General features: G+C 46.0%; 1 protein-coding gene across 7 annotated transcripts in view; it reads left to right on the top strand.

Annotated features, from left to right (window-relative positions):
- DTX3 (deltex E3 ubiquitin ligase 3) overlaps positions 1-27,010 on the top strand; it is an 85,418-nt gene that overhangs the window by 21,139 nt on the left and 37,269 nt on the right. For 2 of the 7 annotated variants that reach the window (XM_044285100.1, XM_044285098.1), the window contains exon 2: positions 13,652-13,712. In XM_044285100.1, the coding sequence (XP_044141035.1) occupies positions 13,700-13,712 (13 nt within the window). In that variant the 5' untranslated portion in view covers positions 13,652-13,699. Of the gene's footprint in view, positions 1-10,741; positions 10,759-13,450; positions 13,713-13,932; positions 14,068-14,348; positions 14,447-27,010 lie in introns of those variants that run through there. The other 5 variants (XM_044285101.1, XM_044285099.1, XM_044285102.1 and 2 more) reach the window with 5 other exon arrangements.

The raw sequence follows: 27,010 nt of genomic DNA, 5'->3' as shown, positions 1-27,010 counted from the left end.
GGTAATTGAATATAAAAAGAACTTAAAATTCTCTTGGATAGAGGGTTGACGCAAAAAGTTTTGAATCAAAAAGAATAGCAATATTTAAACAATATACATCCGAAGACTCCCACTATCTATTATTTACCCAAGGTACACAAGAATGCGGAGCGCCCCCCCCGGGAGACCTATAGTCTCAGGGATTGACTCGATTACTAGCCGTGTATCAGAATACATCGATATTTTTTTACAAAGATATGTAACCACTACACCTTCCTATTTAAGGGACACAGGTCATATTCTGGATGTTTTAAAAGAAGTTGGCAATATCCCTGAGAATGCCTTTTTAATGACTTTAGATGTCACTTCATTATATACAATAATACCAAATAATATAGGTATGGAGGCGATTAAATTTTACATGGATGGAGATGACCAAATGTGTGATGAACAAAATTTTTTTATTCTGGACTGCATACAGTATTGTCTTGGACATAACTATTTCTGGTATGATGATTGCTATTTTTTACAAGTGTCCGGTGTGGCACCCAGTTTCGCCAATCTTTTTATGGCTTACTGGGAGCATTTTAACATTTATCCCGTTATAAAAAAAGACACTGAGGGCGGCAGTCTACAACTTTGGAGAAGCTATATCGATGACTGCATTGGAGTCTGGTATGGTATTGAGATAGGATTAATGGAATTCATCTCTCAGATTATTTCCAATACCTGGAACATCCATTTCACCCAGGATGTGAGTAAAAACACCATCCATTTTTTAGATCTTGAGATTAGGGTAGAAGAAGGAAAAATTAAAACCTATTTTAAGCCGACTGACCGCAATGGATATATTGAGAGAAGCAGTTGTCATTACGAACCTTGGATTTGTAATGTGCCAAAGGGACAGCTACAGCGCATTAAAAGAAATTGTACCAGTATAGAGGATTATGAAAAGCAGAGTAATATTATTGTGAATCGATTCATGGAAAAAGGCTATAAAAAGGAAGTGTTATACAATCAAAGGGAGGAAGTAAAGTTTGAAAATTTGAGCATAAAAAAGAAGGATTCTAGTGAACATAAAATACAGAATAGGGAAAAATACCACCACCTATTCTATTAATTGTCCCCAAATTAAGAGAATTATTTATCAAAATTGGAATGTTTTAGAAAATGATTCAGTTATAGGAGATCTTATCCCCAAGAAACCCCCCTTTATATTTAAAAGAGCCCCCACTGTCAGAAATCGCATCGTGCGTAGTTATATGAAAGAGGACGTAAATACATCCAAATCCCGCAATGTCTTTACCTGGTACGGTTTTTGCCCATGTTGTAAAAACCGTTCCAGGGAGGATAAGAAATAAAGTAAAATAGAAGAAATTGTGTCCACCTCCAAACTTATCTAAAAAAAAGTAAAAGGGAATATTTCGTGTGAGTCTATGGGAGTTGTTATTTACCGTATTTTTCGCCCTATAAGACGCACCGGCCCATAAGACGCACCTAGGTTTTTGGGGAGGAAAATAAGAAAAAAAATATTTTTAACCAAAAGGTGTGCTGTGTGTTTGGTGGGTTTGGAACTAATGGTGGTCTGTGGATGGCACTATTACTGGGGATCTGTGCATGACTGACACTGTTATGGGGGGGATCTGTGGATGACAGACACTGTTATGGGGGGGATCTGTGGATGACAGACACTGTTATGGGGGGGATCTGTGGATGACGGACACTGTTATGGGGGGGAATCTGTGGATGACGGACACTGTTATGGGGGATCTGTGGATGACGGACACTGTTATGGGGGGGATCTGTGGATGACGGACACTGTTATGGGGGGATCTGTGGATGACGGACACTGTTATGGGGGGGATCTGTGGGTGACGGACACTGTTATGGGGGGATCTGTGGATGATGGACACTGTTATGGGGGGGATCTGTGGCTTGCACTGTTACAGGGGGATCTGTGGATGGCACTGTTACAGGGGGATCTGTGGATGGCACTGTTACAGGGGGATCTGTGGATGGCACTGTTACAGGGGGGGGTCTGTGGATGGCACTGTTACAGGGGGTGATCTGTGGATGGCACTGTTATGGGCTGGGGGGATCTGTGGGTGGCACTGTTATATATGTGCCATCCACAGACCCCCCCAGCCCATAACAGTGCCATCCACAGACCCCCCCAGCCCATAACAGTGCCATCCACAGACCCCCCCCAGCCCATAACAGTGCCATCCACAGACCCCCCTAGCCCATAACTGTGCCATCCACAGATCACCGCCGCCAGTATACTAAAATAAGATGTCATATTCAAGTAATACTTATTAAACATGCCCCCTCAGTCCTATTACTACCTTACATCCTAATCGCTTGTGTAGAATTCAGGCAGGCAGGCCGGGCGGCCGGCGCGCCTCTCACAGACGTCACTTGCCTGCGCCGCCTGCTTCATTCATAAAGTAGGCGGCGCAGGCACGTGACAAGAGTTACGCTGCCGCCCGCCTGGCCTGAATTCTACAGCAGCGATTAGGATGTAAGGTAGTAATAGGACTGAGGGGGCATGTTTAATAAATATTACTTGGATATGACATCTTATTTTAGTATACCGGAGCGGCGGGGCGGGGATACTACACTGACTGAACCGCCCCGCCGCTATTGCCAGCCCCCAGATCCTCCTCCCAGTCCCTCCCCGAGTCCCCGCTCGCTCGTACATCGCAGCTTGCGATGTAAAACTGCAAGCATTTGCCCCATAAGACGCAGGGGCATTTCTCCCCCATTTTGGGGGAAGAAAAAGTACGTCTTATGGGGCGAAAAATACGGTATATACTTGAATGCCCTTGCAGACTCCAGTATATTGGTAGAACACTGAGGAAGTTGAAGGTGCGAGTGGTGGAACACATCAGGAACATTAAAATGGGGCTGGAGACCCATAGCGTCTCGGCACATTATATGAAATTCCATCAGAAGGACCCCATTGGTCTCAAATTCTGTGGCGTGGAACTTGTGAAGCGCCACTGGCGAGGAAGTAATCCCGCTACACAAATTAATAAAAAGGAGGCTCAATGGATTTATGAAATGGATACATTGCAGCCACAAGGACATAACATTGAATGGGACATAAAATCGGTCTGCATGGTGTGATTTTTTTTTTGGAATATATTTTTACATATTTATTACATTATCTATATTTATTTATTTTTTATAATTCAGTATAATTTTTATCTATTGATATCCTGAAATATAGTTTTTTGCGACCGTGTAAGGTATTGGAGATTTTATGTAATTGAATATGCTGTAAGTTTGTATATGTTTTTAGCAATTTTAGCATGTGATGGTTTGACATGCCGCCGGACAACGGAAGTCCGTTTTGGTTCCGGGGTAAAAGTTGTTATATACTCGTGGACTATAGCAGCGTTTGTACCACAGACCCTGACGAAGCTAACTGCGAAACCCGGGTCGGGCATTCTTATATGCATGTGAAAATTTTGGAATATGTGAGTTAGGGGTGGGCGATATGGCCTAAAATCTATATTGCGATATAATTTTAAGTGTGCGATATGCGATATATATTGCGATATATTGTTTTCTATTTTTGGGGGGGGGGGGGTGTTTAAACTTTTTTTATTTTTTATTTATTAACTATTGGCCTCCTTAAGGGCTAGAACCCTTGTCATATTCACCCTAATAGAGCTCTATTAGGGTGAATAGGACTTTACACTCTCCCTGCTGCCCTGTGCTTTGTGCACACAGCAGCAGGGAGCTGACCATGGCGCCAGCCTCTCATGTGCCCCCCCAGCCTCTCATGTGCCCCCCCAGCCTCTCATCTGTCTCCCCCCCAGCCTCTGATCTGCCTCCCCCCAGCCTCTGATCTGCCTCCCCCCCAGCCTCTCTTCTGCCTCCCCCCCAGCCTCTGATCTGCCTCCCCCCAGCCTCTGATCTGCCTCCCCCCAGCCTCTGATCTGCCCCCCCCCCCAGCCTCTGATCTGCCTCCCCCCCAGCCTCTGATCTGCCTCCCCCCCAGCCTCTGATCTGCCTCCCCCCCAGCCTCTGATCTGCCTCCCCCCCAGCCTCTGATCTGCCTCCCCCCCCAGCCTCTGATCTGCCTCCCCCCCAGCATCTGATCTGCCTCCCCCCCAGGAGGAGGGGAGGGGAGGGACTGTGGCCACTGCGCCACCAATGAATGTGCCGGCCATATCCCACAGGGTCCCCCTCCCCCCCCATCATTGGTGTCAGTTTGCAGTTCCTCTGATCTGCCTCCCCCCCCCAGCCTCTGATCTGCCTCCCCCCCAGCCTCTGATCTCCCCAGTATTAATCATTGGTGGCAGTGGCCACAGGGTCCACCTCCTCCCCCCAATCATTGGTGGCAGTTTGCAGTTCCGATCGGAGCCCCAGCAGTGTAATGCTGGGGCTCCGATCGGTTACCATGGCAGCCAGGAGTCACGCTGCCTGGCTGCCATGGTATGTTAGTGAGCAGAGAGCAGCGCATTATACTCACGTGCGCTGTGGCCGCCGGTCGCTCCTTCTTCTGTCTGTGCGGCGGATTGCTAATGCTTACAGCATTAGCAATGCGCCGCACAGACCTATGAGAAGGAGCGACCGGCGGCCACGGCGCACGTGAGTATAATGCGCTGCTCTCTGCTCACTAACATACCATGGCAGCCAGGACTTCAGTAGCGTGACTCCTGGCTGCCATGGTAACCGATCGGAGCCCCAGCATTACACTGCTGGGGCTCCGATCGGAACTGCAAACTGCCACCAATGATTGGGGGGAGGAGGGGGACCCTGTGGCCACTGCCACCAATGATTAATACTGGGGAGGGAGGGTTTGCGTTACCAGAGGGGGCAGATCAGAGGCTGGGGGGGAGGCAGATCAGAGGCTGGGGGGGGGAGACAGATCAGAGGCTGGGGGGCGAGGCAGATCAGAGGCTGGGGGGGAGGCAGATCAGAGGCTGGGGGGGGGGAGGCAGATCAGAGGAACTGCAAACTGACACCAATGATGGGGGGGAGGAGGGGGACCCTGTGGGATATGGCCGGCACATTCATTGGTGGCGCAGTGGCCACAGTCCCTCCCCTCCTCCTCCTACTCGGTCCTCATTGGTGTTCAGCGGCAGCCGCGCACAGTGGGGAGGGAGGGACTCCCTCCTCCTCCCTCCGCTGTGCCGGCCGGCTCAGGAGAACATGGTGCGCGCGATCATATCGCAGTCCGGCGATATAGGCGATATGGAGAAAATCCATATCGTGGCCCAAATTCATATCGCATATCGCCCACCCCTAATGTGAGTACAATAAATCTTTGTTACCTCTGAATGTTGAGGGTACTGCACCATCTCTCTGTCCTTTTGTGAAGGTAATCTTGACCCGGTTTTGGAGTGGGCGGTCGGTGGCTCAAGGCGAGATCTGACGACCGGCTGGAGGTGGATAGCAGTTTCATTGTATGCGAAGTACGGACTTGTGATTGCTACTTCCGAAAGCTGGATATGAACTCAGTTCCCCACTTTTATGGTTCTTCATTCCAACTACTCTCATAAACTGCCAAAAATACAGCGCGGTTCCCGCATTTAATTTTTTTGCTTTGTATTAAGGAGCTTGAACCTACCCTATTAAGGGCACCGCTGCTTTGTCCAGTACTTCACACTAAATGTTACTTGCTTTATTACTAGTTAATAAAACCTGTCCAAATGAATATATAAGCAAAAAATATTAGCGTAAATTAATCTATAACTATCTCCCTATTATGCGAAGATCTAGGCAATCAGAAGGTAGAGCAGTCACTGTGCACACCAATTAGACATACGGTTGATTGCAAGGAGTGTCGCACATGAGTAAGATGGAACTGCATATAAACAAGAATCGCTACCTGCAATGTCAGGAGCATGACAGCGCCGATGTAAACAGGAAGTGAGTAACAATGATCCCAGCCGGGGACGCGCTTCTAGGTGCCCATAGCAGCAATCCCGCCCCCTATCGTGCGCCACACCCAGAAGGCAGGGCGGGGCGGGCCAGGGCAGCAGAGCGCTGCCCACTGACCCTCCTGCGCTCCCTAGGGATTGGTGAGCATTGATACAAGTAGGTGGAGCCATGAGCATAAAAAGAGACAGAGTCCATTAGCAAGCTGTCTCTGCCGTTTATTGTAAAGAAACTCTGCCACTGCATAGATCGCTCCCTGATGAGCCATTGCACTATGGCGAAACGCGTCGGATGGTGTCTGTAGGCAGCTGTTAGGAGAGGGATGAGTAGGTCAGGCCCGAGGTTCCTGCGGCTGGGGGGTCGCTCTTTTCAGGGCGAGTGCTCCGACTACAGCCAGTTAGCCCATTTCCCCACTCTAGACTAGAGGTTGAGGGTCAGAATTAATGAGGCTGAGCTGAATAAGCTAGTAGTGAGCATGTTACACAATACTTACCTATAAAGCTACCCCCACCGCAAACCGTCAGGTTCTCAATAGGGCGAAGGACCACCAAAATCCTCATCTCCATTTAAAAATGCTATACGCACAGAAATTTTAATAACACTGTCTCACTTATTTTAATGAGATTAATAAAAGTTACATATTATCAGCTCTCACAAAGGTACACTCAGTTTATTATTTAAAAAAATTATAGTATGAAGTGTCATATAGCCAATCTATATAGGCACGGGCATTCAGGAGTACCCAAGCTTATGGCTTCTGTCTCCCTAGAGAGACAGCAGTGCTGGTCCAGGCCTGGTCTAGACCTTAGAGCCCAGGGTCTAGTGTCCCGGGGTTGATATGCAGTCTTAGGGGAAATACATTGTACTTATACCAGTTTTGTTTGTCCTTTGTGCTCTTTGTCCTCCCTTTCCTATTGTCTTCCAACAGTTTGTTCTTGGGCCCCTCACAAAGAGAGTTGTACTGTGCCTTGATTTTCACTATGGCTAACATAACAGTGTGTTTGTATAACGCAAATGGGTCAAACAAGCCAGTAAAGCGTAGGCAGCTATATCATTACATGAGGAAAAAGAAAATAGATATTGTTTTATTTCAAGAGACTAACTTTACGCCCTCTAATATTCCCAAGTGTGAGCATAAGTTCTACCCGAAGTGGTATCACTGCCCATATCCTTTGGGTAAAGCCAAAGGTGTCTCTACTGGTTTTTGCTAAACCATCTCCCCTACAGTACTAAGTGCAAAAATGTATCCTTCTGGTGGATTCTTGTTTCTTAAATTAGATATTGCTGGTCATATATTTACTCTGTGGCTAATCTGTCCTTCCCTAACCCTAAGTGGATTTTGGCCTCCGGGTTTTTCACTCCCTAACAACATTTGCTGAAGGCATCTACATGATTATAGGAGGTGACTTCAATATGGGATTTGAACCTGAGCTAGACTGCTCTTCAGGTAGGTCGTCTTGTTTCCAGGAGGGCGACCCGTGTACTGCGGAGATTGATCTCTTCTATGGAGCTGGTGGACTTGTGGCGGGTCTTGCACCCTGGGGTCAAGGACCATATCTACCATTCATCTGCACATAACTGCTATACCAGAATAGATAATATTTTCATATCACATTCCTTACTTGATAGGTCCCCTAAATGGTCTGTGGATTTGTTTTTATGATTGGACCAAGCTCCTCCATTGTGTTCCATAGGCCTTTCGCTAAGCAGCAGCAAGGGGGCTTCATGTGGAGATTGAATGACAACCTTTTGAATGAGCCCTTGTGTTTAGCGGAGATTCAGAAAGCTTTTGCTGACTTTGTAGACCAACATAGATCGGTGGTCACACAAAGTCAGCAATTGGTAGTCTACAAAGTCAGCAATAGTCAGCAATACCATTAAGTCTGCTGCGGGGTATACTTATATATCATGGATCCAGAGGGAACTCACAATTCACCTTAAAACCCTCCTCCACAGATTAGGTAGCCTCAAAATAAGACCTCTCTGACTCCTTCTTTGCTGGGTGACATATCCTATGTCAGACAAAGTATTCTTCATATTTTAGATGAATTACAGAGTTTTTTGTTTTTTTTCGAATATGGAGATAAAGGTGGGAAATGCTTGTCTAGGCTTTATATCCTGGACTTCCTCAGTCTTAGATTAGGTTTATTAATGTGCCTGCAAAAGGAATGGTGCACTCCACTATTGAAGAATTCAGACTCTATTATGAGTCTTTGTATTTCTCTATGGATAAAACAATGGGGCTTGCTAAAATATCTGAATATCTATTCCAAATTACGGTAATATGACCTCAATTGATTCAGAGGTGAGAGAGGTTTTAGAGCATGAGTTCTCAATAGGTGAAGTGGAGATGTTAATTAAAGAACTCAAACTAGGGAAGAGTCCAGGACCAGAAGGGGTTTCTGGTGGAGGTGTGGCACTTTTGCTCATAGAGGCCTTTAGGTCTGAATCCGAGGGTACTCCTTTTTCTTGCCAATTTCTTTTAGCTCATGTCACAGTATTACCGAAACCAGTTAAGGAAGCAATGCATTGTGGTAACTCCCATCCCATCTCTCATATTAACATAAGCATAAAATTATCAAAAATACTATCCCTAATACTTTGAGACATTATACCCACAATTATAGTCCTAGAGTAGCAGAGCTGTAGATGTCTTTTTAACATTTGCAGACATGTTTCTGTCCTTTTGTTGGTTGTGAAGTAGCAGGTGTTCTGGAGATCCTATGGAATAATTGATTGTATCCCTCGGTGGAATACTTTTCTACATTATGTACAGGTGGGAAATGGTTGAGTAAAAATACATGGAAACCTGGCAGATCACATTAAAGGCAATAGAAAATGTCAACGGAGAAGAAATAATGGGACTAAGAAAACAGTGATGAAGTTGAGACTTAAACTAAACTAGCCGTGGCTTACTTGTATTGTTAACGTCTTAGTGACGACCACCAAAATGTCTTTTTTCTGAAAGTCACTAAGAGGGTCCTAGGCTGGCCACCGCTTTTTTCTTACAGTGGCCTAATCTAAGTGGTGCACAGGTCTTCTCTGCAGTGATCGTCATAAGAGAGCTGAGCTCCTGCTCTAACTGGCCGGCAGGGACAAACTGGGAACTTTTCTAGGTCCACTTCCCAGGGACAAACTGGGAAGTGGACCTAGAAAAAAAAAACTAAAGTGGCCCCACGTTGTTGGTGAGTCCAAATTGACAGAAGGCGGTACATCACGAGTGGGCAGGGTCAACACAAGAAGGCAAGAACAACAGAAGTAGGCAGGGACAATACCAAGGTGCAGCACAAAATACCACCCCAGCAGAGCCAATCACCACAGTGCAGCACAAAATACTGCCACCTTGTTGCAGTTAAATTCAAATTCAGGAGATGCAAAAGTGCCTAGTGCTCCTACATCAATTAATGCTGAGAGCATTAGATCATTTTGTACCTAGCTGGTGGTCGTGAGGAGGGCTTGGGTGGCCCCAGTAGAAATTTCACCTGTAGGGTCTATAGCCAGTCCACCCCTGCTGGCCGGATTGGCAGGATCATAAATCCCGACGGTTTAACCCCATAGATGCCACCACAGTCAGTATTGATGGCAGCATCTAAGTGGTGTCAGCACCTTGGGGGCACTTGGCAGCCTGGGTCTAATAAAGGCCGCCAAATCTGCCTTCTGCGTATGCCAGAGGCACGGCCTAATAGATTGCCTGTCAGGTTTCCACTGACAGGTTAATATACCATAGTGCATATGTAGTAAAATCCCCACCACATATGGTACTGCCGCGTCTGTAATGACCTAAACTATACAATTATCGTATATTATCATGCACAATTATCCTGTACAGTGAACGGGAGAAAAAAAATGCCAGAATTTATGTTTTTCTTTGCTTATCTGCCTCCCCCATAAAAAGGAAAAAAAAAAGATCAAAATGAGTTAAATTGTACCAATGAAAACTACAAGTCAGGCGACAAAAATCAGCCTCTTACACAGCTCAATTGAAAGAAAAATAAAAGGTTATGTATCTTGGGATGTGGCGATGCAAAAACTTTCTATGAAAATGGTTTTTATTGTGCAAATGTAGTAAAATAAATAAAAAAAAAACGATATGTGTATATTTGGTACCACTATAATCATACAGACCCAGGCAATAAAGTCAAGTTATTTATGACGGAAACTTTCAAACTTAAAAATCTGTCTTGTTTTCCATCCACCCCAGAAAGAGTTTATAAAAGTTAGTTAATGAGTTATATGTACCCCAAAATGGTGCCATTGAAATCTATGACTTGTCTCATAGGGCTACATTGATGGAAAAGCTGTGGCCTGATTGGCCGTGCGGGTCTTGACCGCAGCTGGCCGCAACTCTAGACCAAACCGTGTGGTCAGACCCTTATAGCTCCTGAACTGCAACAATAAAATTGTAAAAAGCTGCTTGGCCACTAAGGGGTTAAGCATTAGTTCACAGACTACATTACTGTGAGTCAGAGAGTTCAGTGGTAAGAATGTCAGAAATTCCCTGTACAGATAATCTGATGTTCACATACAGACTTGTCATTTCTGTGCGGAGGCTTTGTTATATTCTTGAAACAATTCAAGGGGGTTGTCCAAAAATTAGTTCAGCAGTTAATGGGATATTTCCATCTGGGACCTTGATGGCCACCAGTGGGACCGCTCCTATCACCAGAACGGGGCCCCAGTAGTAAAGGAGAGCACGCAATCCCTCGCTGCTCTGGTTCTGGCAGCTCTTTGGTTCCCCCCACTTGTCTGTGTTCCTCCCGCTCCAGCAACATCTTGAGATCACTGAGGTCGCTGCAGCAGCCGGTGATTGTCATTGCTGGAGCAGGAAGAACGGAGACCCACAGAGGACTAGGGAAGCGGCAGCATCGGTGCGGCAGCAGAGTAGTAAGTCTACTTTCACACTGGCGTTTTGGTTTCCGTTTGTGAGATCCGTTTCACGGCTTTCACAAGCGGTCCAAAATGGATCAGTTTTGCCCTAATGCATTCTGAATGGATAAGGATCCTCTCAGAATGCATCAGTTTGCCTCCATTCCGCCTCCATTCCGCTCAATGGGGATGGATCAGTTTTCACTGACACAATCTGGCACAATAGAAACTGGATCCGCCCCCCCATTGACTTTCAATAGTTTTTAAGACGGATCTGTTCTGAACGGATGCATGCAGTTGTATTATCGGTGCGGATCCCTCTGTGCAGATCCATGACAGATCCGCACCAAACGCGAGTGTGAAAGTAGCCTAAAGTATTTCTGCTTTTGTTATTTTAAATTAGTTATAAGCTGATTTTAAAAAAAAATCAAGGTGGTTGGACAACCCCTTTAATTGTTAGGCAACCCATTTAACTTGAGGCTAGTTTAAATATACCCAAACTACAATATGTCTGCAGTTGTGAGTGCATACAGGATCATACCGTAGATCCTCCTTGCCTAGTAGTCGCATTTTTGAGATCTGCAGATTTTGTGAATTTTGAGCATATTTTACATTAAAGAGGTTTTCCAATGTTTTTATACTGATGGTCTATCCTTACAGCTTACCGAGCACAGTGCCATCCATGGGATAGTGGCCGTGCTTGGTATTGCAGCCCAGCCACATTCACTTGAATGTTAGAGCTGCGTCAAGGCAACATGAACGTGACATCACTGGCCTAGGGTAAGCCGCGAGATGGCCTTCTCAACCATCTGATTAGCGGGGGTCCTACTGATCAGGTTCTTATGGCCTATGCGGAGGATAGATCATCTGTATAAAGCCTCATTCACACGTCCGTGTCCATGCTCAGGTGGTCAGTGATGCATCTGTGAAGCATCCGTGGTTTTCACGGACCCATAGACTATAATGGGCGTGATGGATCCGTGAACCAAGATAGGACATGCATCCGTGTTGAAAACACAGACCCACAGACCGTGCTAAAACACTGATGTGTGAATACACACATTCAGATGAATCGGGGCGTGTGCTGTCTGCGGAGAACACGTACAGCACACGTACGTGAAACACTGAAGTGTGAATGAGGCTTAAAAAAGTCAGAAAACCCCTTTAAAGGGAATGTAAGGTCTTGTCTCCTCTCCTGCCATATCTGTTTTAGTAGCTACTTGCATTCTCCATGGAGCATCTGTGACTCTGTGCCATTCCTCTATTATTCCTGCTAGAAGATATGAATGAATTGCCAGCAGTTTGCATTGGAGGTCCAGATGGGTGTTACTAGTTGTGTGTGTGTGTGTGGGGGGGGGGGGGGGGGTGCCCCGTGCCCCGTGCCCCGTGCCCCGTGCCCCTGCACATTCTGACACTGGCAGCACTAATTGGATAGTGTCATGAAGGATCACACCCCAACACCCAGCTGGACCTTCATTGGAGACTGCTAGTAATTGATTGATAACTTCTAGCCGGAATAATAAGGGGGATGGAAGTAGTTACTAAAACAGACATGTGAGGAGAGCGGGCAGGTCCACTTAAAAGCAAGATAGCAACGAATCGTTTTTTTTTCCTAATCTCTTATTATTTTCTGCCATTGCTCGTCACAATGCTGTACAGTGGTTTGCAATCTGACACCGGCAAGCGCAGATTTTTAAGCATGCTTCAAAATTGGAATTGCCCGATTTTTGTATCTGTTCAAAAACGGATCTGGAATAGCTATTATTACCCCATGAGAGCCATGACGCAGCAGGCTGCATTGTGTGAACAGGATTATTCACTGCAGGGCAGCTTCTGGTTGCTGTGGGAAAACATGGAAGAACATATTGCTCAGGCCCCAATACATACGACCGTATCCGTTTTACGGTCTCCAAATTGCAGATCCGCAAAATAATGACACGGTTTGTGTGCTGTCCGGATTTTATTTGCAGACCCATTGTTTTCAATGGGTCGATTTTCTGTATTTTGCAGACATAGGGGATCATTTTTGAACTATGGTACTCCTGTTTTTTTTTGGTCTAGAAAATGCGCAGATGGCGTTTTTGCAATCCCCCCCCCCACACACACATTTTGGTCTTTCCTTCCATTTTCTAGATGAAAACTCCAGATTAGATTACATTACATTTACTACGTGCGACTTTTCAGAATGTCGCAACTCACGCCAGGCAAGCCGCTGGTCTACTTTTACACATGTAGGTGTAGCCCACATTACGCTTACGCCACATATATCATTGAGGTGCACCGGTTCACACATTTGGTGCAGGAACACAAAGCAAAGCCAGACTTAAAACTGACATAATATGAATATAAAACGAGCCCCATAGTCTATCTTTTTGCGGAAACGGATGATCCATGTGCTTTCCGCATCCGTATGTCCGTTCTGCAAAACGATAGAACCTGTCCTATAATTGTCTTTCAAAACGCAGACCTCGAACCCATCGAAGTCGCGCGGATGCAACACAGACAGCGTCCGTATTTGGCGGATCCACGATTTGCAAAATGGATACGGTTGTGTGCTTTCTAGCAAAGATGTCTGCTGGAAAGAGGCAGGAGAGATGTATGTGGGCAGGCCCGAGTACTCGGAGCACATGACAGGAAAAGCAGCCGTCAGTACAGTAATGCTGGGCCTAGGTAACAAAGACATTGCCCTGTGCCTTGTGGGGGGAGGGGGGTGTGCCTTCATCACGGTGACATGGCTGCCGCTGTGTTGTCCTTTCTCCTCACACATCAGTTTCACTTTAGCAGGGACGCCCCCACCCCTGACAGCCCGTGTAATGTGAAAGTGCAAGAGGAGGGAGCCTAGAAAGGGATGGACAGCGACGCTCTCTTCTCATTATAACCCTTCTCTCTTTTATGTGCTTTATTTTTCCAGATCACTTAAAATAGGACCTTTGGGGATTTCTCGCTGTGGAAACAGCCCATGGGGTCTCCAGGTAAGAAGCCCTCATTTCATTATGTGGAAGGGTGGAGGAGGATAATGCAATCGCCGCTCTTCGCACTCCTAGCTGTTAGCACTGACATTTCCTTGTGGGCGAGACAGACATATTGTATCACACGAGTGGGGGCTGTACAGCGCTGGCCGTGTTCTTATGCGACAGTAAGGGAGGGCCCCGCGGTTTTCACCGTGTCACTTTTTAACGGGGGGCTAGAATACTAGATAATCGAGTCACCAAGAAAGGCGTTCTTCACCGCGTACATACATTCCTGAAGGCACTGGCATTTGTACGTCACTATGTGGCCGAGGGGATCCATAGGAGGCGATTACGTTCCAGGAAGTTTATCGTAAAGGTCGGGGTTGCAACATGTTCCCCTCCGCACTAAAACATTTGCCTTCCAGGCTTTGTGTTCATGTACTGTCTACTGCAGGGATAGGCAACCTCCGGCACGCCAGCTGTTGTGAAACTACAACTCCCAGCGTGCCTACTTGCTCTGCTCTTCCATAGAAGTGAATGGAATTGTAGTTTCACAACAGCTGGAGTGCGGAAGCTTGCTGACGCCCTGGTCTGCTGTTATTCCAAGGCTGCATTTCATGTTCCCTTAGAAGTTACGTCTTTGTTCTCAATTTGCAGATAGCGCCCTTCCTTTTGGTCTCCTGAATCCGATAAGTTGTGCCTGATTGCTCAGTGGGAGGGGGTCAGAGGTATGTTCCCGTAATCACTGTCTGAGGGTGAGTGAGCGACCATGTGTGTCCCTAAGGGATAGTTTGGAGCTGTATGTACTGATGCGGGTGGACGCTGGGAATCTACAAATGTGGTGATATTTGTATATGCTGGCCGTCCTTTCCGTAGTGTCGCTGGATTGTTACTACGCAGTGTGTTAATACTGTTACTTACAATTGGGAGGTGTCACGTGGATGCTGCTTTTAATTTTTTTTATTCATTTCACTCAATGTCTTGGTATGGTTGATGGTGATATTACCATTGATAAGTGTTCATGGAATATTCAAAGTTGAGTTCTCATTTCGAGCAGGGCTTGAGTGATCCAAAGAAAATGGGTTAATGTTTGTTTGCAAAGCTGGAAAATTGCAGGTTTTAGAGGAAATGATGGCCGCGTCTTCTCCTGCGCTGCTTTAAAGGAAGGACGCTGAGCTGCAGATAAAATGGCTGTGTCTGCACTGGTGGGCTTGAAAACCCCCTCCATATTATGTATCCATGCACAGAATATTTGTACATCTCTCTTATTTCAATAATATTATTTATTTTGGATTCCTATATAGCCAAAGTATGTGGAGACCTCACTAATACACCAATATCACCTTACTGGACATTCCAAAACCATGGGTATTAATATGGAATTTGGACCCCTTTTGAGGCTATAACAGCACTACTCTTCTGCAGGGGTCGACTGGCCGTAGACCCTACAGGAAAATTTCCCGTGGGCCGATGCCCAGAGCCGCTTGAGTTCTCCTCACGTCCACTGGCTGGGTACATAATGATCTGATGCTCTCAGTATTAGGCCTCATGCACACAACCGTTGTGTGCATCCGTGTCCGTTGTTCCGTTTTCCTTGATTTTCTGCGGACCCATTGACTTTCAATGGGTCTGTTGAAAACTCGGAAAATGCACCGTTGTTCATCCTCGTCCGTGATCCGTGTTTCCTGTCCTATTTTTTTGACTGACAACGGTTCACGGACCCATTCAAGTCAATGGGTCCGTGAAAAAACACGGATGCACACAAGATTGGCATCCACGTCCGTGATTCGTGGCCGTAGGCTACTTTCATACAGACGGATCCGAAGATCCGTCTGCATAAAAGCTTTTTCAGAGCTGAGTTTTCACTTTGTGAAAACTCAGATCCGACAGTATATTCTAACACAGAGGCGTTCCCATAGTGATGGGGACGCTTCAAGTTAGAATATACTGCGAACTGTTTACACACTGCCCTCTGCTGCCTGGCAGCATCTGATCTCTTACAGGGGGCTATGATCTGCACAATTAACCCCTCAGGTGCCGCACCTGAGGGGTTATTGTGCGAGTCATAGCCCCCTGTAAGAGATCAGGAGGGGGCAGACCCCCTCCCTCCCCTGTATTACATTCATTGGTGGCCAGTAAGGCCCCCCCCTCCCTCCCTCCCCTGTATTTAACTCATTGGTGGCCAGTGCAGCCCCCCCCCCCCCTAATTAAAATCCCCCCCCCCCCCCCCCCATCATTGGTGGCAGCGGAGAGTTCCGATCGGAGTCCCAGTTTAATCGCTGGGGCTCCGATCGGTTTCCATCACATTATACACTGCTGGTATTTAGGGGTTACGACCACCCTGCAATCCAGCAGTGGTGGTCATGCTTGCACACTGTAGAAAAAATACACCTGCCTATGCGCATTCCCGCAGTCCCAGCCTTTCCTATATTGTACAAGCACGACCACCACTGTTAGATTGCAGGGTGGTCGTAACCATAGAAACAAGCAGTGTATAATATGATGGAAAAATAATTCCAGCCAGCAAAGAAAACGATATGGACACTCACAACACACTAGTAACTTTCTCTACATGACAGCCCCTTTAAATAACGCTGGGGGCATCAGACACTCAACTGACTTGGTGCTGTGGCCTGTGTCTCACCTTCTCATCCCCCTCATCCATATCTTAATTATAGACAACTGTAGGAGTAGGAGGAAAGAACATGGCATCTGGCGCTGGCCACCACAGAAGTGCAGCTTCTGGGGAGGTATTGTGTGCTCCTGGGACAGCGTTTTGTGCTTCACTGTGGTACTTGTGTTGCCTCCACCTACTTGTGCTGGTCCTGCCTACTTGTGTGGGCCCGCCTACCTGTTCTGGTCCTGCCTACTTGTGTTGCCTCCACCTACTTGTGCTGGTCCTGCCTTCTTGTGTGGGCCCTCATACTTGTGCTGGTCCTGCCTTCTTGTGTGGGCCCTCATACTTGTGCTGGTCCTGCCTACTTGTGTGGGCCCTCATACTTGTGCTGGTCCTGCCTACTTGTGTTGCCTCCACCTACTTGTGCTGGTCCTGCCTACTTGTGTGGGCCCGCCTACCTGTTCTGGTCCTGCCTACTTGTGTTGCCTCCACCTACTTGTGCTGGTCCTGCCTACTTGTGTGGGCCCACATACTTGTGCTGGTCGTGCCTACTTGTGTGGGCCCTCATACTTGTGTGGTCCCGCCTACTTGTGTGGGCCCTCATACTTGTGCTGGTCCCGCCTACTTGTGTGGGCCCTCATACTTGTGCTGGTCCCGCCTACTTGTGTGGGCCCTCATATTTGTGCTGGTCCTGCCTACTTGTGTGGGCCCTCATACTTGTGCTGGTCCTGCCTACTTGTGTGGGCCCCAACTTCTGTCAATATGGACCCACCTACGACATGGGGCCACTTTCACTTTTTTTTTCCAGGGCCACTTTAAGATCCTAGTCGACCCCCTCCCTTCTGGGAAGGATATCTACAAGATTTTGCAGTGTGTCTGTTGGAATTTGTGCCCACTCTGCCTACAGAGAATGTGTGAGACACATAAAGGTGCCCAATGGGTTTGAGGTCAGGGCACTGTGCAGGTCACTCATGGCACTCCTTACCAAAGTTGATAAACCTGGACCTCGCATTGTTGACAGGGTCATTCTGTGGTTAAACATCAGGTTCTCTACAGATTTGAATGGTCTATTATACTTTCACCGATTTTCATGCACACTCTGCGGACTTGTTTATGTTTCTATTGAAATGTTTCATCGGTTCAGATACAATGTTTCCCTCTTTTCATTTTTGTATTATGTTGAGAACCCTAGAAAGCGTCAGGGAGTTTCTATGGTGATTAACACGTAATGTTCGCATTTGTTCTATGAGTCCTCTTTGATTTGATATTTTCCTTTGACTCTAAGCTATAAGTAAGCATGAGATGGTGCGAAACACGTAAGGGGAAGTTCACATCTGCATCGGAGGCTCCGTGCAGGGCTTCTGTCGCAGATTCCATATAAAATACCAGAGAAAAATGCCTTTTTTTCTCTGCTTAAATTCCAGTCTGAAATTGAACAGAACACATTATAGTCAGTGGTTTCTTATCAGCGACGTTCGGGTCAGCGATGTGTCGAATCCGGCCGTTCTGTCATTTTCAGTGTTCTGCTCCGAGAACAGAGCAGAACAATCCAAGTCAGTAGCGGGGATGTGAATGCCGCCTTAGCATCATGTGGGCTTTTTATCTGTCTGTTTTTTACTTGGATTATTCAATAAGTATCACACTTTTTTTTAAGAAGATTAAGTGGATTACTTCCTTTTCTGCTTTCAGAGCTGTGGCTGTCTCAGCCCCGTACATGAGGGAGAACCAGTCAGTGATACCCCACGTCCCTCCCTCCCTACTGTGATGCGGCCGCTGATAGAAAAGCGCTGAGCGGCCCTCTATCATAATATGGCGTGCGTCTGGTAGTACACACGCTATTTGCTGTCAGTGGGACCTGCGTTTCAGCAGCACAATAGTGTAGCTTAGTATTGAAATACTGATAATGTCACTATTGAACCAAAAACCGTATCGATATTTTAATGCATCGTGCAACCCTAATACATTGCATTACTCAGTTGTATTATGTATTATACAGGGTGGCCCGCGAAAATGTATGCCATCACCAGCGATAATATGACAAGATGAACAAGCAAGTGGATTGTTTTTTATTTTATTTTTATTACCCACAAGTCACAAAAGACGCTGAAAGTGGTCCCCGTTCACATCTCTACATCTTTGGGCACGTCGGATTATGTTGGCTGATACGGCTTGTGATGCCGCGGATAGTGTTTGTGATGTTCTTCTTGAGTTCCTCCAGGGGATGTGAACTGTTAGCGGACACTTTCCCCACAGATAAAATCGCATGTGGACAAGTCTGGGGACCGTGGTGGCCATAACCCCTTGCTCACATTTCTCTCCTCTGTAAACAGATCATGACCCGGTGCCAGTGAGGTCCGCGAGGTGCGGCATGGTGCCCCATCTTGTTGGAAAAAGCAGGACATATTTTTTCTTCTGCAGCATCATCCAGTATCAGCCAACATAATCCCAAAGACGCATAGATGTGAACGGGGACCGCTTTCAGTATCTTTTGAGACTTGTGGGTATTAAAAAAAAAGAAAAATCCACGTGCTCGTTCAGCTTGTCATACTATCGCTGGAGGCGGCTACATTTTTGTAGCATACCCTGTATATGGCTCTTCACATCCATGGCTGCATTCAGCATGTTGATGCTTGTTAAAGTCGTTGTCCAGTTTAGATACTTTCATACACTTAAAAATTTTGAGTTAATAGAGGGGTCTCTGGTCCTGGATCTTCATCTCTTGGCCAGAGTGGAGTGTAGATGCAAAGAATGTCTCTCATTCTGGAGGACCTGTCTCGTCCAGCAATACACAGACAACCCATTGATTTGAATGGGCATTTTGTAACGGTCAGTTTTTCCCTGAGCTGTGGCGCTGCAGGGAATTTGAAGGCACACTGCCAGGTTTCTGTACATAATGCAGCTGATTGTCACAGCAGAGGGCCACTTTGTGATCAGTTTATTGTCAAGGGGCTTTTTAAAGAGTAGAAGTCATTTAAATGTTTATACAGAGTTTGCTCAGTTGATTTGAATTCTACGAAATTAACTTTTTACAATGATACGAGTTTATAAAGTAAAGTCATCCAGAATGCAGTGCATTATACAATACGGACATATAGGCCTGTTTTTTTTTATATTGATGACGTTTCCTCAGGAAAGATGATCAGTACCTGATCGGTGGGGGTCTGACTCCCGGCACCCCCGACGATCAGCTGTGGAAGAAGCATTGCAGCCTCTACCTAGGACAGTGACAATTCGTTTATCTATCAAGTGGCCTAGGCGCAGCTCAGTCCTACTGTAGTGAATGGGGCTGAGCTGCAATACTAAGCAGAGCCGCTATCCAGTGGATGGCTCTGTTCTTGGTAAGCTGCGAGGAACGCCATGGCCTCTTCAAAAAACTGATTAGCAGGGGTGTCAGGTGTTGGACCCCTACCAATCAGGTATACGATAGGTCATCGATAGTAAGCCTAGAAAATTATTTTAAATACATTTTTAGAAAACAATTCAGGGGAAATTTTCAATGAACATTTAAAGGGAAGCTGTCACGTTGAGCTGCAGTATTTTATAGAGCAGGAGGAACTGAGCAAACTGAACAACTGATAGAAGGGAGGTTATAATGATGGTAGTGAAAGGGTTAAATTGCAAGTTATGCTGAATCTTTTCCCACAAAAAATGACAAGCTGCCCGCAGATTAAAGGCTTGTTCGCACAAACGTATTTTGCGTTCCATATACCGGACATTTTCTGCGTTCCGCATACGGTCCGTATACGGAACCATTCATTTCAAATGGTCCACAAAAGATGCGGACAGCACTCTGTGTGCTGTCCGCATCCGTTGCTCCGTTCAGTGGCCCCGCACGAAATATAAGTCTTGTCCTATTCTTGTCCGTTTTGCGGACAAGAACAGGCATTTCTGTAATGGGCCTCCTGTTCCGTTCCGCAAATTGCAGAAGGCACACGGGCGGCATAAGTTTTTTGCGGATCCGCAATTTGCGGACAGCAAAAAACGGCACGTTCGTGTGAACAAGCCCTAATTCACATTTTCATGATGACAGGTTCCCTTTAAGTCACTCCCTCATGCTAATGAAACCTGTGTCCAGCTTCTTCTACCCTCTGTTAATGATTGACATATATCTTTGTGTAGGAGTGTATACAGGCCAGGAAAAAAACATATAGACTCTGATTATAAGCTTCTCTTGCATTTTGTCCTTTAAAAACGTTTGAATGTACAAAGTGTCTTCTCCATCATCACAGGTGCAGAGATGACCAAACAAATTGATTGACAGGTCTGCCTTATAGGGGTTATCCCATGACTGATGTAAAAAATGAAAATCAGACAACATCTTTCTAACAAAGCTAGAACCAGCCCTGTACCTCACATGGATCCAGAGATCTCCCCATTCATTACTCTGCTAGATTTATATCAAGCTGACAGCTCAAGGGGCGTGTCTTTTCTGCTGCAGCTAAGGGGGCGTGTCCATTCACTCCCTATCACAACTCAGGAGGCAGCTAAAGGAAGAAACTGAGCATGTGCGGCTGTCACGGTGGGGAGTGGGGGGAAAACTCCCCACCGTATAACGTAGGAGAACGGGGAAGCAGCTAGGCCTGGAACCCAGGAAAAGGGAGCAGGTCACCTCCTAATGCCACGCTAATCCTGGCCCTGACTCCTAACCGTATGAGCAGACCCAGATGGTAGGTGGGCTCATACACAGGAACCTCGGACCCTGAGTCTCTCAGGCTTGTGCAGGAAATATCATCAGAGCAGGGAGAGAAGCTGACATCACAGGTCATGTGACCCTCAGTGAAATCTGAGAAAAGAGCCACTGCAGATAAAGTAAGTGCATTGTAAAGCACTTACATTTGCCTGGTTAGAAACATACAAAAAGCAAAAAAATTACTCGGACAACCCGTTTAAGACCTAAATCACACATCAGTCTTTTGGTCAGTGTTTGATCTTTGATTTGCATCAGTGTCAAAAACACCGAACAGGTGCAGATCTCGCCATTATACCTTATCTCTGTCTAGGCTTCACATCTGGTTTTGGCACACAATCACTGATGGAAATCACTGACCAAACACTGATTTTGTGAAGAAGGGCTCATGCACACAAACGTGTGCGGCCCATGCCCGTATTGTGGCTCTCAAGCATTTCACTTGAATGGGTACGCAATCCGCAAGATACAGAGCACTGCAGAGTGGAGGCGCAGAGCATAAGGCCACTGGAGCACTACAGAACACTTCCGTGGAATTTCGGTCCGTGCCTCTCCACCTCAGAAAAATAGGACTGTGTGAATGGGTGGTGGCGTCTGCTTTAGGCTCCATTCACACGTCCGCAATTATCCTTCCGCATCTGTTCCGCAATTTTGCGGGATGGGTGCGGATCCATTAATTTCAATGGGGGAGTAATTGCTGTCCGCATCAGCACTTCCGTGATGCGGTTCCAAAAAAAATGAAGCATGTCCTACTTTTGGCCGCAAATTGCGGTCCGCAGCCCCATTGTACTCAATGGGTCCGCAAAAAAGCGGATGACATGCGGAAAGACACCAAATGTCTTCCGCATGTCATCCGCATATCATCCGTATTATGGCATGGTACCCTAGCAGCATGTATTCCTCCTTCCTTTTTTATTTCTGCGGAAACACGGAACGGATGTGGATGCACTTTTGTAATAAACTGAAGGTTTTTACGGAAACACGGATCCGCAAAAAAACGGACCGTTAGGATAATTGCGGACGTGTGAATGGAGCCTTAGCTGCTCATATCTCCTGATTGGTAGCAGCTATAGACATGGGCCTGGTCTTCTGGTATTCTTTAAAAGCTTGGAATGTCAGCTTTCAAACAACACAAAGCCCATATCCCTATCTTCTACATATCTAGAGATATGAGTATTTAAAGCAGCTGCCCCCCTCCCCTTCAGTCTGGAGTCCCCCTCCCCATCAGTCTGGAGGGGGGTTGCATTTGGGGAACTGCCGACAGCCTTCAGGAGGAAAGGAAAAATAATAAAAATGTATAGAAATTCATCATTATCACTATTGTACTGACCCACATCATAAAGTTATGTTATTTATACCACACAGTGAACATAGTGAATTCCACAAAATAATGTAAAAATTGCTGTTTTTTATCTTTCCCCCTAAAAATAAAATAATAAAAGTTAATTAATACACTAATCCTGCAAAATAAAATAACATTTAGAAGAAAAAAATTTAAAACTTATGACTGCTGGAACACGAAGGGGCAAAATGTTACTGGTTCTTAAGGCTAAAATTATGTCACTAAGGCCCCCTACACACGAACGTGTGCTTCCCGTTGGCGTATTGCGGACTGCATTTGCTGATCCGCAATACACGGGTGCCGTTCCGTGGGCATTCTGCATCACGGATGCGGACCTATTCACTTGAATGGGTCCGCAAATCCGGAGATGTGGAATGATGCGGAACGGAAGCACTACGGAGTGCTTCCGTGGGGTTTCGTCCCGTACTTCCGTTCCGCAAAAATGTAGAACATGTCCTATCTTTTTGCGAAACGGCCGGATCGCGGACCCATTGTAAATGACGTGTAATGAGATGACTCCATATAATATATCCCAATATAGTAGTGATGCCTCCATATAATATATCCCAATATAGTAGTGATGCCTCCATATAATATATCCCAATATACCGAAGTGCTGTGTCTGCACAGCCTGTGAGGTCTCTTCAGTCCCTGACACTCACGTCAGGATGAATGATGCAGGTGGCAGGGACTGAACAGACTAGATAGGCTGCACTAACACAGTGCTCCGGACCATAAGAAGTCTCATGCTTACAAATACACATGAGACTTTCTGAAGAGAGTAACGTTGCTTATAAAGGGGGATCTACTATATGGTAGCACCACTACTATATGGGATCTAGTATATGGAGGCATAACTACTATATGGGGGATCTACTATATGTTAGCACCACTACTATATGGGATCTAGTATATGGAGGCATAACTACTATATGGGGATCTACTATATGGTAGCACCACTACCATATAGGGATCTAGTAAATGGGGGCATCACTACTATATTGGGATCTAGAATATGGAGGCATCAGTACTATGTGGGAATCAAGTATATGGAGGCATGAGTACTATATGGGGATCTAGTATATAGAGGCATCACTACTATATTGGGATCTAGTATATGGAATCATTATTACTATATGGGGATCTTGTATACAGAAGCATAAGTACTATATTAGGATATATTATGTGGAGGCATCACTACTATGTGGGGATCTTGTATATGGAGGCATCACTATGATGTGGAGATCTAGTATATGGAGGCATCAGTGCTATATGGGGATCTAGTATTTGGAATCATTACTACTATATGGAGATCAAGTATACGGAGGCATCACTACTATATGGGGATCTGGTATATGGTAGCATCACTACTATATTGGGATATATTATATGGAGGCATCATTACTATATCGGGATATATTATATGGAGGCATCACTACTATATTGTAATATCTTATATGAAGGCATCAGTAATATATTGGGATATATTATATGGAGGTATCACTACTATATTGGGATATATTATATGGAGGCATCACTACTATATTGGGATATATTATATGGAGGCATCACTACTTTATTGGGATATATTATATGGAGGCATCACTACTATATTGGGATATATTATATGGAGGCATCACTACTATATTGGGATATATTATATGGAGGCATCACTACTATATTGGAATATATTATATGGAGGCATCACTACTATATTGGGATATATTATATGGAGGCATCACTACTATATTGGGATATATTATATGGAGGCATCACTACTATATTGGGATATATTATATGGAGGCATCACTACTATATTGGGATATATTATATGGAGGCATCACTACTATATTGGGATATATTATACGGAGGCATCACTACTATATTGGGATATATTATATGGAGGCATTACTACTATACAGGGATCTGGTATTTGGAGATACAGATGACACTGAGACAGCACTGAAAGGCGGTACTGCAGACATGAGGGACAGTACCACATCACAGGCAGGAGAAGACCCTGAATGGAGACACACTGCATGGAGGCACTAGTACATGGCAGGATTTCCAGGAAGCTGCACGGACTATATGTGAGTGCCACAGTCAAGGATAGCCCAGCTTGCAGCACACAGTGACAGCCACACTACTTACTCCATAGAGCGGGCTGCAGCGGTTTTCCTCCTCTGTGCTCTTGAACTTTTTTTCCATGTCTCCTGCACTCGGAGCATCCTCCCCCCGGTACCTCCTTCACAGCTCTGCGCCATGCTCTGTACATGGGACATGGCGGCACTGTTTACAGGAACAGAACAGGAAACATTGTGCGGGGACAGAAAAGGCTAGAAAGGCTGTGCAAACACAGCTCTCCAGACCAAAAAAATGTTATGCATAGAAATACATGAGACTTTTTTCCGAGAGTAAAATTGTCAGTACAGGCATTGTACAAGCGTTATTGCGACCTCTGGTTTTTAGGTGTACATCCAGAAAGGAAAACTTTCAAACATCTATACCAGAAATATCCACCATGGCCCAGAGGTGTGCTTTCCATTCTCATAGGACTACACTTTAAATACAAGGGCATTTTGCAAAAGAAAAAAAATCGTATGCACATACATACACCCTTGTGCCAGTAGTGTGGCTTTAATATGTTAGAATTTGACCATTTATAATCGATGACATTATATTTCCAATTAAATGGGTTATCCGATATCTAAAGTATCCTCCCCAATGCCCAGGCCCCTTATATCAACTTACCTTCTGCCCAGCAACGGGGGGAGCAGGCAATAGCAGGTCGCGACGAGCCCCCTTGAGGCTGGTCACTGTCGCGGCCTGCTTTCGGCTGCTCCCCCCGTTGCCGGATGTTTTGACCCGAGCAACTGGGAGATGCAGCGGCGGCCGTACAGAGATCTGGAGCGATGCGGGTGTCGGGCAGCAGGTAAGTTTAATCAATACAAGGGGCCCGGGCATTGGGGGGATATTTTTGATATTGGATCACCCTTTAAGGTTAAAGAAGGTTTAAACTTCTCGACATCATCATCTGCCCAAAAGTAAGGACACTTTAGATGTAAGAATTTTTGACTTTTCGGAATATGAGCAATTTTTCTTTTGAAGTTCCAGAACTAGCGGGTTTCTGCAGCGTTTTAAAGGATCAAGGGTTTTCTATAGTAGCGAGGCTAGCGACATAAAAAGTGTAACTATGATGGAAAGAGACTCATACATGGATCAGTTTTTCGACTAGCTGCTCTTGTTCTGTCAGTAAGTATGAATAGCATTTCACAGTGGTACACCTCTACTGCCTACAGTGGCAAAGCCTTTAAACTTAACTTCTTTGACTTGACAGTTAAGGGTAACAAAAAAGTTTTGGAACCCGCTTGGCAAAAGTCATCACGTAGCCTGGGCCTTCTTCTGACACATACTGATGATTTTGACTACAGTAGTGATGATCTCACTAGCGTCTGTATTCTGTATCTCCATTAGGACTTACTATGAGGTAATAATAATACTTTTTAGGGGCTAATATAAAATCTGATTTAGTACTAGACTAAGGCAGGCCATACACATATAAGATAGCTGTTGCTTCACAACTCTCACTCCCGAATCCATCATAATGTCACGGTCTAGGTGTTGTTCGCCGTGACACGTTTGTTCTGCATGCTGGTTGCCTGGTTCCTTACAGTCTGGCGTGTATGGAGTTAAGGTTTGGTTCTAGGTGTGTGCTGGGTGTGGCCTCAGGGCTCTTCTTATTCTGTGCTGTGAGCCTGAGATCAGTTGTCCTCCAGCCTTGGTGTGTGCTGGAGTTATTCTCCTTTACTGAATATTCCATCTGTCCAGTAGGAGGGCCACCTAGTTAGACATCAATGTCTCCCTTATGTATTCTACCCTTCACTACCTTATTTTATGTGTAGTGTTGTATGTGTGGTCGTTGTTACATGTCTGGTGTCTTGGTGTTTGTAGTCCAGCATGTTGGCTAGACATTCCCCTGTGCCTTCGGAAGAGGGTTTTAGGGTTCCCCTGGGGGGAAATACAAGTCAGTAGCAGCTCTGCCTGGAGCCGCCATGCTTCCTGTCCGCATGGGGGTCCAGGCAGTTTCTGGTTCGCTGGACTCCGTGTTTGTTGTCTTTGTGCTGTGTGCTGGTAGGTGATCGGGTTCCAGTACAGAGGCACGGGTTCCAGTCGTTGCCGCGGCAGTTAAGTGCTTGTTGTTGTGGGCTCTTATCTGCCTATCCAGTTGCTGTTCACTGCCTTTCCTTGCACCTAGGCCGGTGGAGACTCCTGTTTTTAGGTGTCCTGGAGGAACAGGATGTCTCAGGCCCTGACATTATCCCCAGGGTTATTCAGGGATTCCAGGGTCAGAGGTTCCTGGGTATGAGCCGTCCTACCTTCTGGGACCGCTCATACGGGTAGGAGTCAGGGCCGGGATTAGAATGGTGATAGGAGGTGACCAGCTCCCTTATCCCAGTCTCTGGCCTACTTGCCCCCTGGTTTACCTCACTTTATACAGTGGGGAGTTTCCCCCACTCCCCATCGTGACACATAACCATGGCTGCTTGACTTGGCGAAGCAACCATGTGTTCTCAGTAGGAAGATAACCCAACTGCCAATCCTTATGACCCCCAACATCTACCATCAGGGGAGAATCGGGAGGCCCCCCAAACACATTGAATGGATGGCCGGCC

This window comes from Bufo gargarizans, chromosome 3 (assembly GCF_014858855.1).
Source record: "Bufo gargarizans isolate SCDJY-AF-19 chromosome 3, ASM1485885v1, whole genome shotgun sequence".
Taxonomy (NCBI): Eukaryota; Metazoa; Chordata; class Amphibia; order Anura; family Bufonidae; genus Bufo; species Bufo gargarizans.
This window is presented reverse-complemented; position numbering and strand designations above follow the sequence as displayed.